This window comes from Rhineura floridana, chromosome 18 (genome assembly GCF_030035675.1).
Source record: "Rhineura floridana isolate rRhiFlo1 chromosome 18, rRhiFlo1.hap2, whole genome shotgun sequence".
NCBI classification, from domain to species: domain Eukaryota; kingdom Metazoa; phylum Chordata; class Lepidosauria; order Squamata; family Rhineuridae; genus Rhineura; species Rhineura floridana.
The window spans coordinates 256,884-273,372 of NC_084497.1; the positions used below are offsets into that span (position 1 = coordinate 256,884).

At 49.4% G+C, this 16,489-nt stretch overlaps 1 protein-coding gene across 1 annotated transcript; it reads left to right on the forward strand.

Moving 5' to 3' along the window:
- Window positions 1–573: 573 nt before the first annotated feature.
- EEF2 (eukaryotic translation elongation factor 2) lies at window positions 574–14,539 on the forward strand. The gene is made up of 15 exons (XM_061600482.1): window positions 574–712; window positions 3,025–3,239; window positions 3,892–4,073; window positions 4,448–4,659; window positions 5,822–6,000; window positions 7,300–7,405; window positions 8,423–8,536; window positions 8,742–8,880; window positions 9,013–9,208; window positions 9,834–10,092; window positions 10,348–10,455; window positions 12,005–12,358; window positions 12,869–13,051; window positions 13,165–13,297; window positions 14,316–14,539. The coding sequence occupies exons 1-15, from the start codon at window positions 710–712 to the stop codon at window positions 14,507–14,509; spliced, it is 2,577 nt and encodes an 858-aa protein (XP_061456466.1). The 5' UTR covers window positions 574–709; the 3' UTR covers window positions 14,510–14,539.
- Window positions 14,540–16,489: the final 1,950 nt, after the last annotated feature.

Below are 16,489 nucleotides of genomic sequence, written 5' to 3' on the forward strand. Positions count from 1 at the left end.
AGCTGTCATTGGGTTTGGGCAAGGTGCGATCAGTATGAATAACATCTGAATTAATAATAATTCTTACATGCTCTGCTGCAATATTTGTTGATAATAAATTATTAATACGAACAATGCTTTATTAATAATTCTTAACAATAAATTCTTGTTACTATTAAGTTACCATTATTAAATTACCATTAATAGTAATTTAGTAAAACAGTTTAATAATTTATTAATAATGTATTATCAACTAATTATTATTATTAATAATAATAATTTACATGTGTGTCCCGCACATCCTTCTAAAGGAGCCCAGGTCGGTAAAAGCACGTTAAGACACATTGTATTGTTCATCAGAACGCACAGCGCCCACGTGATTGGAACATTTCCGGCTCGGTTAAAAACTGCGCAGGCGCAAACTCTGCCCGAACTTCCCCTCCACCTCCTTTCCCGCCTTGGTCAGAGAGTTGCGTTCAGCGGGAGAGGCTGGCGGGCTAGAGCGCCCAGGTTCCGGCCTCCTGCCCTTAGCCACGCCTCCTCTTGCCCCACCCTTCCTCTCCCTTGCCGGCTCTTATAAAAGACAGCATGTTGACGTCAGCGTCCTCTTCCGCCCGCTCGGCCCCTGCCAACGAGACAGGGCAGCCGGAGCCGCCGCCATTGTTGCCGGCCTTTTTTCCCCCTTCTTCCCTTTCACCCGTCCCCGCAGAATCCGCCGCCATCCGCCAACATGGTGAGGCATCCGAGGCTCCGGTTGGGTTAGTTGAGAAGCCGGGGACGGGGGTTAAAAGAAGGGCCGGGAATGGCCTGGGTTGGATCGCGGCGTCGGCTCTACTAGAGCCGCCCGGCCTGCGCTGGGGATGGAGGCCTTGGCGCGGAGGGAGGGGTGGCGGGTGGTTGGAAGAGCCCCAGGTAGGGGAATGGCCCAGGTGGGCCCAGCATCTTCCCAGCGCCAGGCGGCCATAGGGACGCATGCACTTTAATGCGTATTTAGCTTTTAACTGTTGGTGAATGTGTATGTCTATATATATATGTGGGCAATGTTAAGATTGTTTTCCACGCGCCCCTACTCTAGAGTAGACCCATCGAAAATAATTGGGCCTCGGCGGCGAGGCGTGGCTAGTAACACGAATGGAACTACTCGTGAGTAGGGCCAGGGAGGGAACGCCGTCCTCATTTAATGCTCGGGGGTAGATCCGTTGTAGTGGTGAATGGACGTGGCTCAGTTTGGCCTCGTTAATTTCAGTGGGTGGCACCCGGAAGGGAGCCCTACTCAGTAGGCCTATTGAAGTTAGTAGGACGGCTCGCTTGGGCCCCCTTAATTCGAATGAGTGGCACCCCTACTTGGACTCGTTGAAGTTAGTAGGCATGACTCACTTAGGCTCCATTAATGTTAGGAGGTTTACTCTTGAGTAGGACTCAGTCCTGGTTCTACTCAAGGGTAGACACACTGAGTTGTAGTCAACTTAAGTGCTACTTGGAGTAGAGGCATTGAAATTAAGGAACTTATGTGAGTAATTAATGCTGATTTATATATTGTTAAAGGCTGTAGTTCCCAGTATTCTTAAAAGGAGTGGTCCTGGGGGCCGTTACTGCCTCTTCTACCTCCTGCTGCTCCTCGGAGGAAATGTGAAATGCATAGTTGTAATTAACAATACTTTAATGGAGGAGAGGGGGCAGGTTTGAGGTGGGGCAGCAGATCCCCAAAGGCCCAGAGAGTTACGCGGTGCTTTTGTGAGAATATATTTTGGGAATCTCTCGAAAGGAAAGGGTGAGCAGGTCTTGGAGTCACACCGACGTTAACAAATCCCAGAGTTGCATGGGGAGGGGGGGATTTAGCAAATATCTACCGAGGAAGATCATAGGGGTGTTGAATGATGTGGCAAAGAATGAGGAAGCTGGGGCATTGCCAAGAGGTTCTCGGCCAGAGGGAGGTACTGCATCTCGCAGACTGGAATTGATACTTTGTCCCCTCCCTGTTTTACGTAACCTTGCAGTCTTTTTTCCAGGGGGGTGGAGAATGACTGGAAAACTCAGAAATTGAGTTCTCTCTCCCCGCCCCCCAGAAAAAGCCCAGCAAATCTATACATGGACACTACATGCCAAAATAATTTGCAACGCGAACCAGGATTTTTTGGGGGGAATGGGGGGGGTTCCAACACAACTGCCAAATTTTGGAGCCCCACAGACTGCTGCAAGTGGGAATCCCCGATATTCTGTTAAATTGAAGGTAGTATGTGTATCTGTTTTTTAAAAAAGCCTTGGAGGAATGCCCCATTTTGTGTTTTATTTATATAAATGTATTGCAAGACTGGCTTTGTAACGCCCCTGCGCAATTTGCCTGCTTTGAAATACCGAAGCGGGCACCTTGAGGCGCTAGCGTGCCTGGCTGAGACATTTTATAGGTCACACTGTTTGTCCACCAAGTAGAGGATTGTCTCCTTTGACTAGTTCCCCACCCTTGAGTTTGAGGTCATCAAGAGGGTAGTTCTTTAATGGTGTACTTGGGCCTCTAGGGGTGGAAGCCAACTTGGGTCGTTTCTCAGATACTTGTATGAGCAAAACGGGTCATGTTTAGGCTCCTTCAAGATGTCCTCAAGGTTAGTCGGAAGCACTTTCTCCGTGGGCTTCTCCCTCTTGCTGTTTGAGAAAGCTTGAGGCACACCGGCTTCAGCAAACTGGGTTAACTGCAAACCATAGTTTATCTCCAAACCAGGGTCTGAAAACATTTGGGGGGGGTCAGATTCCTAGCGGAGTGGGAAGCCTTTGGCCCTGCAGAAGTTGCTGAGGTACAGCTTCCATGAACCCTAGCAAGCACAGCCAGGGAATGGTGGGAGTTGTAGTTCAGCAACCTCTGGAGGGCCAAAGGTTCCCCACAGCGGATGTGGAATGATTGCCACCAACTCCTTGGTTTCAGAATAAAAACCTAGGTGCTTCCTCGTGTCCGCCCCCCTCCCAAAAATCAAGAATCCAGGAATTTAAAAAGGGAATGGAAGGTTTGTTAGTCTGAAGCAGTCTTGTTTACTTTCGGTTGTGCTGTCCCAGGTGAACTTCACCGTAGACCAGATCCGGGCCATCATGGACAAGAAGGCCAACATCCGGAACATGTCCGTGATCGCTCACGTGGACCACGGGAAATCTACCTTGACGGACTCGCTGGTTTGCAAAGCTGGGATTATCGCCTCTGCCCGTGCTGGTGAAACCCGCTTCACTGACACAAGGAAAGATGAACAGGAGAGGTGCATCACCATCAAGTCTACGTAAGTCCTTCCTGAGTTCCCCTTCTCTGTTCCTGCCTGGCCAGAGGAAGGAATCCTCAAAACGGAGGAAGGTCCAGCCAGGCAGATTATTTTTTTTGGGGGGGGGGAGGAGGAGTTTTAAATGGGTTTATCTATCCCATTAAAATCACATAACAAATTTAAAGAGTGTTGAACTTTTACTGACTTGTGCCTTAAGCGTCTTCCATTTGGCAGTGGAAAGTTGCAACTCTCTTGTCATGGGGCATTTCTGATGTAATGCAAGTGTGTGTTAATTCCGGTGCATTTGAATATAAGCCATAGGCCCTTGCCACATGTATCTAAACCGAGTAATTGGCATCAGGGAGGGAGACATCTGTTAGGTTCCTTTACCCTGGATCGCTTCCAGATCAGGAAATGGTGATTAAATAGGAGGAATCAGACTCATTGGTCCATTTAGTGCCTCTTCAGGTGGGAGGTCTCTTCCGTCCCTAGCTGGAGTTGCCGGGCATTGAACCTGGCACCTTCTACATGCAAGGCAGATTCTCCACTGCTGAGCTGCAACCCTTCCCTGTAATGCTGCTTTGCTCCCAGAAGCAGCCAGGCGTCTGCGGGTGTGTGTTTGGGGAACCAGTGTTTGAGAATTTGGATCTCATGCCTCTTCCTCCTCCTCCAGGGCAATTTCCCTCTTCTACGAGCTTTCGGAGAACGACTTGGCGTTTATCAAGCAAAGCAAAGATGGCTGTGGCTTCCTGATCAATTTGATCGACTCCCCCGGCCACGTGGATTTCTCCTCGGAGGTCACCGCTGCCCTGCGTGTCACCGACGGTGCCTTGGTGGTTGTGGATTGTGTTTCCGGTGAGATCTCTTTTGCCTTCTGCCTTGAGATCCAGAGCTGTGGCCGCTTCCTATGGCAGGTGTTCAGTAGACTGGGAAGAGTAGCTAGGTGCAGTGAAGCCCTGTTTGATATGTGAGAAGCTCTGAAGGGGGCTGATTAACCCTCATGATTGCACCACCCATAAGCTTAATAGTTGCTCAGCCCCCAGTTGTTAAAAAAACAAGCCTTTTAAGTAGAGACCTTATCCCACTCTGCATTTGTGTTGGAATTGTTTTTAACAGATGTTCTTAGTGTTTTGTTGCTTGTTTGCTGCCCTGGACTACTCCTGGGAGGAAGGGTAGGATCTCGTTTGAACAAACCAACAAACCTGAGCGTTGCTTTATCCCTCTTGCAGGGGTGTGTGTCCAAACGGAGACTGTCCTGCGCCAGGCCATTGCCGAGAGGATCAAGCCCGTCCTGATGATGAACAAAATGGACCGGGCTCTGCTGGAACTGCAGCTTCAGCCAGAGGAATTGTACCAGACCTTCCAGCGCATCGTGGAGAACGTCAACGTCATCATCTCCACCTATGGGGAAGGCGAGAGCGGCCCCATGGGCAACATCATGGTAAGGGTTGGGGGGTGCAGCAGTCTTCCGTCTTAAGTAGATCCCTGGATAACCCACTGAAATCGGTAGGTGCATCACTTGATTTCCACCAGTGTGGTGTAATGGGTATGGTGTGGCCTGGGAGACCAGGGTTCAAATCCCCACTCGGCCATGCAGCTTGCCCACTGGGTGGCCTGGGGAAGGGCATTCACCGCCTCTCTCAGCCAAGTCCTACCTCCAGGATAAAGTTGGGAGAACTGTGTACAGCAGCCTTTCCCAACATCTGGGGAGCCACTGGTTGGGAGAGGCTGGTGTACACTGTCTGAAGCTCCTTGGAGGAAAAGGTGCGATACAAACAAATAACTAAGTATTTTGATGGCTCTACTCGAAGCACGATTTAGTTTGACACAACCCCATCTCGTGTCAGGAGAGGAAAGGCGAGTTGGGAAGGATTTAGCCCCCTATATAAAAATTGAGGAACTTGCCTTATAATGAGTCAGGCTCAATATCGTGTGCACTGGCTGGCAGCAGAGTTTCTCCCAGCCCTACCCAGAGATGGCATCTGGGATTAACCTGGGACCTTTTGCACGCAAGGCAGATGCACCACCACTGAGCTTAGTGATGACCAGTCCCTAAATACAGCAGGGAAGTAAGTACACAATTGCGTAGACCTTGGAACACTTGAAGTCTGTTCTCTAAGCCTGAGTGTACAAATAAGCCTGTAAATAACGCAGAAAAATCAGTCCTGTTCTTTGGACATTAGAATGCTTCTGCAAGGGATGTTTTATCTCCTCAGAATGTTGCTGTGTCAGATGGATATCTAGTTCTACCGACTCTGTGTAGGCTTCCAAGGCAGCTCTCTTAGATCAGTCCCACATTTAGGGGGTGGTGTAGTGAGGCTGAATTCTTTGGCTTTAACACAGAACAAACATTTTCAGAGTCTGGGTGGGATTCGTTGGTATTCCTACTCAAGGTAGACCCATTGAAGTGACTAGGTATGACTAACTTCGTTAATTTCAGGGGATCTATTCAGAGTAGGATTTAGTTGAATACAACCCTCTGTGCACTATAATCCTTCCTCAGTTAATCCAAATAAGGATAAACTTCCACCGTGGTAGGAACTTAACAGATACCCAATTCTTGGTGCCCCAGACCTTCAAGTCTCCCTCTGTTTGCCTTCCAGATCGATCCAGTTCTGGGCACTGTTGGCTTTGGTTCTGGCTTGCATGGCTGGGCTTTCACTCTGAAGCAGTTTGCCGAGATGTACGTGGCAAAGTTCGCCGCCAAGGGTGAAGGGCAGCTGAGCGCGGCTGAGCGTGCCAAGAAAGTAGAGGACATGATGAAGAAGCTGTGGGGAGACAGGTGGGTGCCGGAGTTGGGAAGCCCCCCAGTGTGTGGTGGAAAGAGCAGGTACTCTCATATCGAGCTCTTTTGGTATCGCCTGCTAATTCTTGGCTTTGCTGGGCCCCTAAACGGGCAGCCAGTGTGCATGTCCAGAGGGCTGCAGGTCCAGAGGATGGGGAAAATGCACCATATTGGGCACAGAAGGATCTCGATCCAAAAATGGTGAGGCTTAACTGGCAACACGTTTGGGCTGCCCCCCACCCCTGAGCCCAAGTCCTCTGAGGGTTGTCTTGAATCGCTGCCCCTTCAGACTTGAGTCCTCCAGTGGAACAAGCCAGGGCAGAGGGAGTCCTGCCTCCCAGCACATTCCGGCTAGTGACACGGCTGCCCTTCTTTTGGAAATCGGGGTTTTTTGTATTTGCAGATTTAACCATGAAAAGTGGGGGGGGGGAGAGAAAACAAAGAAAAAAGATCCATGAAACAATGACAATATTAAAGGTGCAAAAGCTAAACTGAAGGAGGAATAATAATCTGAATCCTGCTAATAACAAGAAGCTGCTGTCGGTTTACGTTGTGGATACAATTGCCATCTGTATAGGCATCCTCGGTTAAATATATAAGTTGATGTAAGCCTTTCAGGTGTCCAGATTGGTATTTGCTTGAAATTTGACGGCTGTGTGAAGTTCGTTCAAGTGCAGCCTGTGGATCATCTACGTTGTGTAGTGCCAGCACCACAAAGAGGGCTGTTTAGCTTCTAGAAGTAGCTATCCAGAGGGAACATCGTTGGCTTAAATCAGATGTGGGGGCGCCTTTGACCTTCTGGCCGTTGTTGAGCAACAACTCCCATCATCCCTGGCCCATTGGCTGGGCTTGCTGGGCTTGATGGGAGTCGTTGTTCAGCAACAGCCAGAGGGCCAAAGGTTCCTCGCCCTGATCTGCAGCTGAACAGACTTGTGCTGCAAGTAGAAGCTGTCACTTAAGGCCAATTGGGGAGGCATTTGGGATTTTGTGTACATCTATAACTCTTGATACTCCTCTCAGGAAAAACTCCTCTAACTCAAACTGCTCTCAGATTCTAAGGTGGTGTGACATACAGTATGCTAACTAGGCATCCATCTTGGCCAGCAGCCCAGAGGGCCACCAGTAGCCAAGTGGACGCCGGTCCCTTCCAAGGCGGACAAGCTGGAGCTGAAACAGCTGTCTGCAAAAGGGGTTGTAGGAATTCCCATTCAAATTCTTCCAGGAAGCCTTCTTGGGTGGATGATTCTCAGAGGCCTTGGAAGCTGAAGCTTGCATGGCTTTTCCCCCCCTCCCCAGATACTTTGACCCAGCCACTGGAAAATTCAGCAAGTCTGTCACCAGCCCAGATGGGAAGAAGCTGCCGAGGACCTTCTGCCAGCTGATCTTGGACCCCATCTTCAAGGTGATGTGCTGTGCTTCCAGCTCTCTCCTCTTCCCCCCTCCTCAAAAAAGAGTTTTGTTGGTGGTCTGGCACAATCTGAACATGATGATGAACAAAATTTCTTCACTTTGACCTGACGTGTTACGGTTGAAGAAAGTTTTTAAAGGTCTGACCCAAAGTTGGCCGACTGCACCCCCCCGAATGAAACTTTTGAGAGGCTCCCCATGCCAAAACCGGCCCTGCTTTCCTTCCTTTGTGGCCCTTGACACCGGTAGAGTGCTCTCTCCTTCCTCTGTAGGTCCTGCTCTCTGTGCTTGCAACTCTCTTATCTAAAACACTCTGAATAAGATGATTAAAAATGACTGTTTTGGCTAACGATGATAGCTAATCTTCCCTTCTTGTATTTGCCTGCTGCTTTTATATCCTCCACCCCCCCAGGCGGCCAGCACAGTGTGAGATACAAATGGGCCCCTGAGCAGGATAATGCTGTGTAAGAAAGGCCTCTTCTCCCTCAACTGTCATTGGGCAGCGGCTGTTCCATCAGGCCCTCTTGGTGGGAGAGATGAGAGCCAGGGTTCATTTCATCAGCTTTGCGGGCAGACCGGCTGCATCAGGCACCTCCCACCCCTGAACTTGTTCCTATGCCCAGCTGGTCATTATAAGAACGGCTATTTAAGAAACTGGTGCCTGAGTTTGCTTTTTTCCTCTTCCCTCCTGCCCATTTCCCCTTGTGTGTCGTGTTTTGTTTTTTTTTAGATTGTAAGGCTGTGGGCAGAGCCTTGTGTTAATTGATTGTCTTTAAACCAGTCTCGGAACCTTTTTGGCTGGAGAGCAGGTTACAGACCCTCTCAATAAATAAAAACAATGGTAGGTTGTGCTGCCGTTGCGGAAGCCTGCCGACCTGTTTGGGCCTTCTGCCTTACTTCCTGAATATCTCTGTCAAGGACACACAACCTGCTTCTGCTGCCGGAGGGCGGGGGTTGAGGGGTGGCTGCCTTCATCAGCTGAGCCTGACGTGTGCGGCCTCTTCTTTAAAAGGTGTTTGATGCAATCATGAACTTCAAGAAGGAGGAGACCGCCAAGCTGATAGAGAAGTTGGACATCAAGCTGGACAGTGAGGATAAAGACAAGGAAGGCAAACCCTTGCTGAAGGTGAGGGAGGTGGCTTTGTGGTGGGGGTGGAAGCTGCTGAATGCATCCTGGATGTGGTCAGAGCAGCATGCTGGGGGTGTGGTCACCAAAGGGCAGCAGCCCTTGGCGGGAAGGAGAACCTATGCATGGCAACCCCATCACCATGTGACCAGGAAGTCAGGCCACACAAAGCTTCTCTCTGAACCCCGCGGTTTCCCTCTTGCAGGCTGTGATGAGACGCTGGCTGCCTGCTGGGGAAGCGCTGCTGCAGATGATCACCATCCACTTGCCCTCCCCTGTCACCGCTCAGAAATACCGCTGTGAGCTGCTGTACGAAGGGCCCCCCGACGACGAGGCCGCCATGGGTAGGTAGCGGCTTTTCCCTACAAATAATAATATGGTGCCGGGAGTCAGGAGGCAAGTGCAGTCTGAGCAGAGCCTTCCTCCCCGCAGAGCAAAATGTAATCCCCCCTTTTTTCTCTCCCTCCCCCCTCCAGGAATTAAGAACTGCGACCCCAAAGGGCCTCTGATGATGTACATCTCCAAGATGGTGCCGACTACCGACAAGGGCCGCTTCTACGCCTTTGGGCGGGTCTTCTCTGGGATCGTCTCCACCGGCCTGAAGTGCAGGATCATGGGACCAAACTACACCCCAGGCAAGAAGGAAGATCTCTACCTGAAGCCAATCCAGAGGTCTGTTTTCAAAATTCCCTGGGTTCTTTTATTCACTTCCTGTCCCTCTTCCCCTCCCCCACCAAGAACTGTATTGTTTTACTGTTTGATTACATTATTTTAAATTGGTTTTAGGTATTTTTAGGTGATGTTTAATTGTTTCAATGCTGTAATGAGTTTAATTCTATTTTAAATGTAGATTTTTATATGTCCAAATTATATGTACCCATTTTGAGTTGTAAGCCGCCCTGAGTTCCAGTTTTGGAGAAAGGGCGGGGTTTAAATAAAGATAACAGTAATAACTGTAGACTCAGGTTGGCAGAGAAAAGTGACTGCAGAAGATTTGTGAGTCCTCTGGATCCGACGGAGCCCATCTAGCCCAGGGTCTTAGAGGCCAGCTGGATACCCCCTGGGAAGGCTACAAATGAGTGGAATAGTGCATTCGTGACCCCCCAGTATATTGCCTCTGGTGTTGGAGAGGGCTGTGTGTGCGAAGCACAGTTCCATCCCCAGGTCCAAGGCGAAAGAGTGAAGAGCATCTAGAGGAGGCTCTTCCTCCCTTTCCCGGAGCAGGGTGTGACTTTTGCACTCGAGACCCCGCCTGGTCTTTGGATGCTCAACGCGGCCGCCCTTGTTCCCTCTGCAGGACCATCCTCATGATGGGGCGCTACGTGGAGCCCATCGAGGACGTCCCTTGCGGCAACATTGTGGGGCTGGTCGGGGTGGACCAGTACCTGGTCAAGACAGGCACCATCACCACCTTCGAGCACGCCCACAACATGCGCGTCATGAAGTTCAGCGTCAGCCCTGTGGTGCGTGTCGCCGTCGAAGCCAAGAACCCGGCCGACCTGCCCAAGCTGGTGGAGGGCCTGAAGCGGCTGGCCAAGTCCGACCCCATGGTGCAGGTGAGGCAGAGCTCGCGTGGAAGCGAGTGCCGGGGTCTTGACAGTGGGGTCGGGGTCAGCAGACAGAAAGCATCACTAGGTTTTCTTAGCCTTTGTTGCAGTAACAAAACACCTCATTGCGAGCTTGGGAAAAGCATCCTAGGGAGAAACGGAGCAGTTTTCAGACCAGACTACCCCACTTTAGTGTTCCAGGGTGTACTTTTACTCTTTGCTGCTTGCAGCTCCTCCGCTCAAGGCTCTTTCCCCTCTTTCTAGTGCATCATTGAGGAGTCCGGGGAACACATCATAGCCGGCGCTGGCGAGCTGCATCTGGAGATCTGCCTCAAGGATCTTGAGGAGGACCACGCCTGCATTCCCATCAAGGTAATCTGTGCCACGGCACCGTGCGTAGGTTGGTGTGGCTGCCGCGTTGCTGGAGAGGAAGGAGCCCATGTGACCGGCGGCAGCCTCCCAGCTCAGCCTCTCGGGTGAGCATGCTTGGGTAGGCCTGGTCCCGCAGGGCTTACCCTGACATGGTAATAAGAGCCGCGGTTTCAGAGTGAAACAAGCTTCAGTCCTTTCAGTCTTGCAGAGTAGAAAGCAGAAGGTGGATAGGCGTGAAGCCTTAATGAACCCAAGTTAGTCGTTGCCACTAATTTCACCGGGTCTGCTCTGAGTAAAGGTCAGTTACACGCAACCCAGAGGTTCATTACCCCCTCCAAATTGCTAAAAGCAGTGTAATGCAAAATAATGATTTTTTAAAAGGCTAAAATTGAGCTTGGGTGCCAACTTCTGTGGGCAGTCCTAGGCAGGCCACTCTTCAGCTCCTTGTGCATTCTGTAACTTGCATTTTCCCTGACTGTTGGATATTTTGTAAATAACTGCCTTCTCAGACAAAAACATCTTCAGTGGGTGCATAGGAGTCTCAGCTTGTAGTTAGTTCAGTTTATTTATTATTTATTTAATTTATTAAATTTGTATTTATTTAGGAGATTAGGGTGGCAAACAAAAACGCTAAAAGCACTTAAAAACATCTTACAAACAAAAGACTTTAAGGCATATTAAGTTAGAGCATCTTTGAAAACATATTAAAAGAAAACAGTTTTTAAAAAGCAATTCCAACACAGACGCAGACTGGGATAAGGTCTGTACTTAGAAGGCTTGTTCAAAGAGGAGGTTATTGCACCGTAGCTGAGCAGGCAGTTTGCATTTACCTCCAAAACATACACAAAAAAGGCAGATTAAAACAGATTAAAAAGAATAAGATTGTGAACACAGTTACATAAACATGCTAAAATACTGCAAATAATAGATTAGTTAAAATGGCTGTCAGAACATACGTTAGCACCAGAGGGAATGGAAGCTCTCCTCTCAGGCTAGTTTAACACGCTTAGCCACCCAGCAAGTCACGTAGAAATCTCTGAAACCATTGATAAGGTCAACAACACACTCAGTGCTAAAGTCTGAGTGTAAGGGACATTCTAAGTGCAAGGGAGCTCTACCTTCTGACAGTCCCGCAGGGCAATATCTGCTCAACCTGTTTGGCTGGCCATTGCGTTGTTCCTTAACCTCCATCAGCTGCAGAGTATTGTGTCTTATATTTTGTTAAAAGCCCCTCAAAGCCATATGGACAAATAAATGTCATATGGGGGGGGAGAGTTTCCCAGGGGAGATGGTAAAAATGTTTGCACTGTGTGTTAGAACAGCATCAGCTTGTAACTGATTCCAGGGGGCTGCAGCACTGAAAGCCCAGTTTGTAGGAGAAGCTACGTTAAGCCTCTGGGACATACTCTTCAGCGGTGCCCCATCTGAGGAGAGCTGTTGCTTGGCAGGGCATCGGGCAGCCCTTTGGGGAAGAGGGCGCCAAGTTGCCTTCCATTTGCCCCGGTGGCATTGGGTTTCACACTCTCGTTTTTTGGGATCCTCTCTGCAGAAATCCGACCCGGTGGTGTCATACCGCGAGACGGTCAGCGAGGAGTCGGGTGTGCTGTGCCTTTCCAAATCTCCCAACAAACACAACCGCCTGTACATGAAAGCCCGCCCCTTCCCCGACGGCCTGGCCGAGGACATCGACAAGGGCGATGTCTCCTCCCGCCAGGAGCTGAAGACCCGGGCCCGATACCTGGCTGAGAAGTATGAGTGGGACGTGGCCGAGGCCCGCAAGATCTGGTGCTTCGGCCCTGACGGCACCGGCCCCAACATCCTGACGGACATCACCAAGGGGGTGCAGTACCTCAACGAGATCAAGGACAGTGTGGTGGCTGGCTTTCAGTGGGCCACGAAGGAGGTAAGCGCGGCCGGGTTCCCCCTTATTCATTATTGGGTGGTCTTTAGGAGGACGGCTGGCCTTGCAGCTGGTGTAACAGCCTTTGGTGGGTCTCCTGGAGCCTGCTGGAAGAAGAGATGGATTGGGGCGGACTTGCCCTGCCTTTCTCCAACTGCAGTGGAGTTAATTGAGCCGCTCCAGCGCTGGGGCCCTGAAATCTTTGGCGGGGCCCTGATCATACCTCTCCCTGTTAGCCCATACTTCAAACAGAAAGTCACTCAATGGACTATCTCAGTAGAAGGCAGCTGCCTATCTGAAGGCAGCTTTGTTTGGTCCAGGTTGGGGTCTCCAAAACCTTAAAAATTTACTGGCTTCTCTTTAGATCAGCTCCATTTCTGTCGTTGGCTGCTACAGCAAAGATTTTGATAACTGAACTGTGTTGTCTGCCTCGAGGCTTGAGAGGCGGAGTAGAAAACGCAAATCCAGAACGTGATTTTTTTTATGTAAAAATATCCCTCTTGCTTTCTCCAGGGTGCCCTCTGCGAGGAAAACATGCGTGGCGTCCGGTTTGATGTGCATGATGTGACCCTGCACGCGGATGCCATCCACCGCGGGGGTGGCCAGATCATCCCCACAGCCAGGAGGTGTCTCTATGCCTGCGTGCTGACGGCCCAGCCCCGCCTCATGGAGCCCATCTACCTTGTGGAGATCCAGGTATCTAACTGGGGTGGGAGTGGGGGGGGGGAAGGTGTGTCTTCTCCACAGGCAGCCCGCTGGATTACTCTCTCTGCAGTGCTATAATGTTGTCTGCTTCTTCCCTCTACCAGTGTCCAGAGCAAGTTGTGGGTGGCATTTATGGTGTGCTGAACAGGAAGCGGGGTCATGTCTTTGAGGAGTCCCAGGTGGCTGGCACCCCCATGTTCGTGGTCAAGGCCTATCTCCCTGTCAACGAGTCTTTTGGTAAGAGTCTTGCTTTTCTCCAGGCACTGAATCAGCCTTGGTTGCTGGGAGGTCAAGCAAAAGACATTTGCCGCTTCTAAACAACATGTGCTGTAGCCCAGTGGGAGTGTACTTTGCATGCAGAAGGTCCCAAGTCCAGTCCCTGGCGTCCTCAGGTACAGCTGGCAATGCTCCCTTGTCTGAAACTCTGGAAAGCCAGACAGACCAGTGGTCTGACTTGGTATAAGGTGGGTTGTTACTGTGGTTGGTCCTTACAGGACACGGTTTCCAGGATTGTGAAGTCTCAGATCAAGGTAGCCTCTTAGCTTAATCTTGGCTATCCAAGTACCTTCCCATTGTAAGTGGTAGCAGGTGGACTGTACATCCCAGAGGAGCAGAAGTCATGACAGTTCAATTCAAGATGGTGTGGGAATGGAATAAACTGGAGAAAGTTTCTGCTGTAATCAGACACTTGCAGATTTCAGGGTTGTTGGGTTTAACTTTTGCTTTACATAGAGGTCCACCAACCAGAGCATGAAAGCAGAACGGGATGGAGCCATATGCGCAAAACGATGGTTTTCTGGTGGGTGGACTAGGCAGCCGTGGGGAGCATTTGGGCTTCAGATATTGCTCAAGTACAGCTTGCCATCCTTGCTGGTCATCGCCCATGTTACCTGCTGGTGATGAATGTTTTAGTTCAGCAACGTCTGTAGGGCCAAAGGTTCCAAACACCTGCATTAAGGGATGAACAGCTTGTTTTTGTTGGAGGGGAGGGTTCTTTCTTGCTGTTCAACACTGTTTACCCTGTGGTAGGAGGAGGGAGGAGCCCCTGTTAGCTTTGAAGCATTGCTGCCTAAGTTTTGTCCAAGTCCCTCTTGAAATGCAGAGCACACCGCACTTTTCTAAGCAATCAGACTCTTTATTCCTCTAGCTAAGGCACAGAGCTGATTTTGAGGGATGAGCTTTAACCCCTGCATTCCTGTGTCAATTCTCCAAGCATCTTGCCTGCTTTATAATGCAATATGTCCTCTTTCCTCAGGCTTCACGGCTGACTTGAGATCCAACACAGGTGGACAAGCCTTCCCCCAGTGCGTGTTTGACCACTGGCAAATCCTTCCTGGGGACCCCTTTGACAACACCAGCCGCCCCTGTCAGGTCGTCGCTGAGACACGCAAGCGCAAAGGGCTGAAGGAAGGCATCCCGGCACTAGATAACTTCCTGGACAAATTGTAAAAAATGAAATAAAATTGAAATGCAACACCAGATCTGAAAGAATGAATTTTAAAATTGCTGTTGTCAGGACTCAAAATCAAATTTAACTTGCATAACACGGGTGCCTTTTTTTTGCAAAAGGTGGTGGCCGCTTCCTTGAGTGATCTTAAGTCATGCAACAGATTTTAAAAACAGCCGTCTTCTCTGTGTTCAGTCTTAGGGGGTTTGCCACACAAACCAGCGCCCCCTCTCACCCAGTGCCATTGTAACATTCAATAACAACAGAAACACATTTTCATTTGATGGCAGCTGAAATGTTGCTTGTCTCTATATTTATTTGACCTTTGGAAGCAAGCAAAAGGGGAAAAAATCTGGTTTGCCTCCCTTGGTTTGTGGGAGGAGTGCATGTGCGCAAGCAGCTTTCTTGACAAGAAAATGGGTGAAATTCATTCCATTCTCTTCTAGGATTTGACAGGGAGGGATGGAGAACTCTCTTTTAAGATTGGGAGAAAAGGGGGGAGGCATTTCTAGTTGGGTGAAAGCTAGGAGTGCTGGAGCCTCTGCCTCCGGCGTGTCGTGCAAATCAATGTATTCGTACCATTGTACTAATAAATGGAATTAGACGAACGATCGGGCGTTCTGTTGTGTCAGGAGTCTTTGAAAGCTGGTGGGTACCAGAGGAGTGCTGGCTTCAGGAGGGGGAAGAACAAAGTTGAGAACAGTTGCTTTCAAAAACTACACTTGGAGGGTGGGGGGGTGTCGCTCACATTGCACGCGCATGCCCATATTTGGACTCCCGTGTACGATTCTGGTCACTTGACCTGAAAATGATAAAAAGGTTCCGAAAAGGGCAACCTGAATTGTGAAGGGGATGGAGTGACTCCCCTGTGAGCAAAGGTTGCAGCATTTGAGGCTTTTCAGTTTAAAGAGGTGCCAGAAGGATATAAATCTGCATGGCATGGTGACAGCAGATAGAGAAAAGGTTTTCCCTCTTGTAATGCTGGAACTCTTGGAGCAGCCAATGCTAGAAGGTTCTTCATGCAGTGCATAGTTAAAACTATGGAAATTGCTCTCAAGTGGCAGTGAGTTCCACTTTTGGAAAAAGGGCGGGGTAAAAATAATGATAAATAAATAAATGGCTGTCAACTGGGATGGCTGCTAGTCGTGATGGTTGCGCTCTGGCTCCACTGTTAAGAGGCAGGATGCTTCTGAATACCAATTGCTGGAAACTGCAGGAGGAGAGAGTTGGGGTTGGCCACTGTGAGAACAGGATGCTGGACTAGATGGGCCACTGGCCTGTTTCTGCAGGGCTGCTATGTTCATAGAGGCCTTTCCTGGCACCCACAGGCCCCCCTCCCCCCGTTGAAATTGGGCTTGACAGGCATTCTCTTGCAGCTATAAGACAGGTTGCTCTTGTTCTGCAAATGAGCCCCAAAAGGCCAGCATCAATCCCTGACCCTTAAGCTGAACCACCCTGTTCAGATCTTGTAAGTTCAGGTCTGTGGCTTTATGGAATCAATCCATCTCTTGTTTGGCCTTCCTCTTTTTCTACCCCCTTCTGTTTTTCCTAGCGTTACTGTCTTTTCTAGTGAATCATGTCTTCTCACTATGTGTGCAAAGTATGATAATCTGTTTCATCATTTTAGCTTCTAGTGATTTTTGTTATGTGCCTTCAAGTCGATTTTGACTTATGGCAACCCTATGAATCAGTGACCTCCAAGAGCATCTGTCATGAACCACCCTGTTCAGATCTTGTAAGTTCAGGTCTGTGGCTTTATGGAATCAATCCATCTCTTGTTTGGCCTTCCTCTTTTTCTACCCCCTTCTCTTTTTCCAAGCATTATTATCTTTTCTAATGAGTCATGTCTTCTCATTGTGTCCAAAGTATGATAACCTCAGTTTCATCATTTTAGTGTCTAGTGATAATATAAAATGAACATCTCTAAAAAGCTTTTTAAAAAACAAAATACAATGAATAAGACAGTGGAACCACTCCCCCCC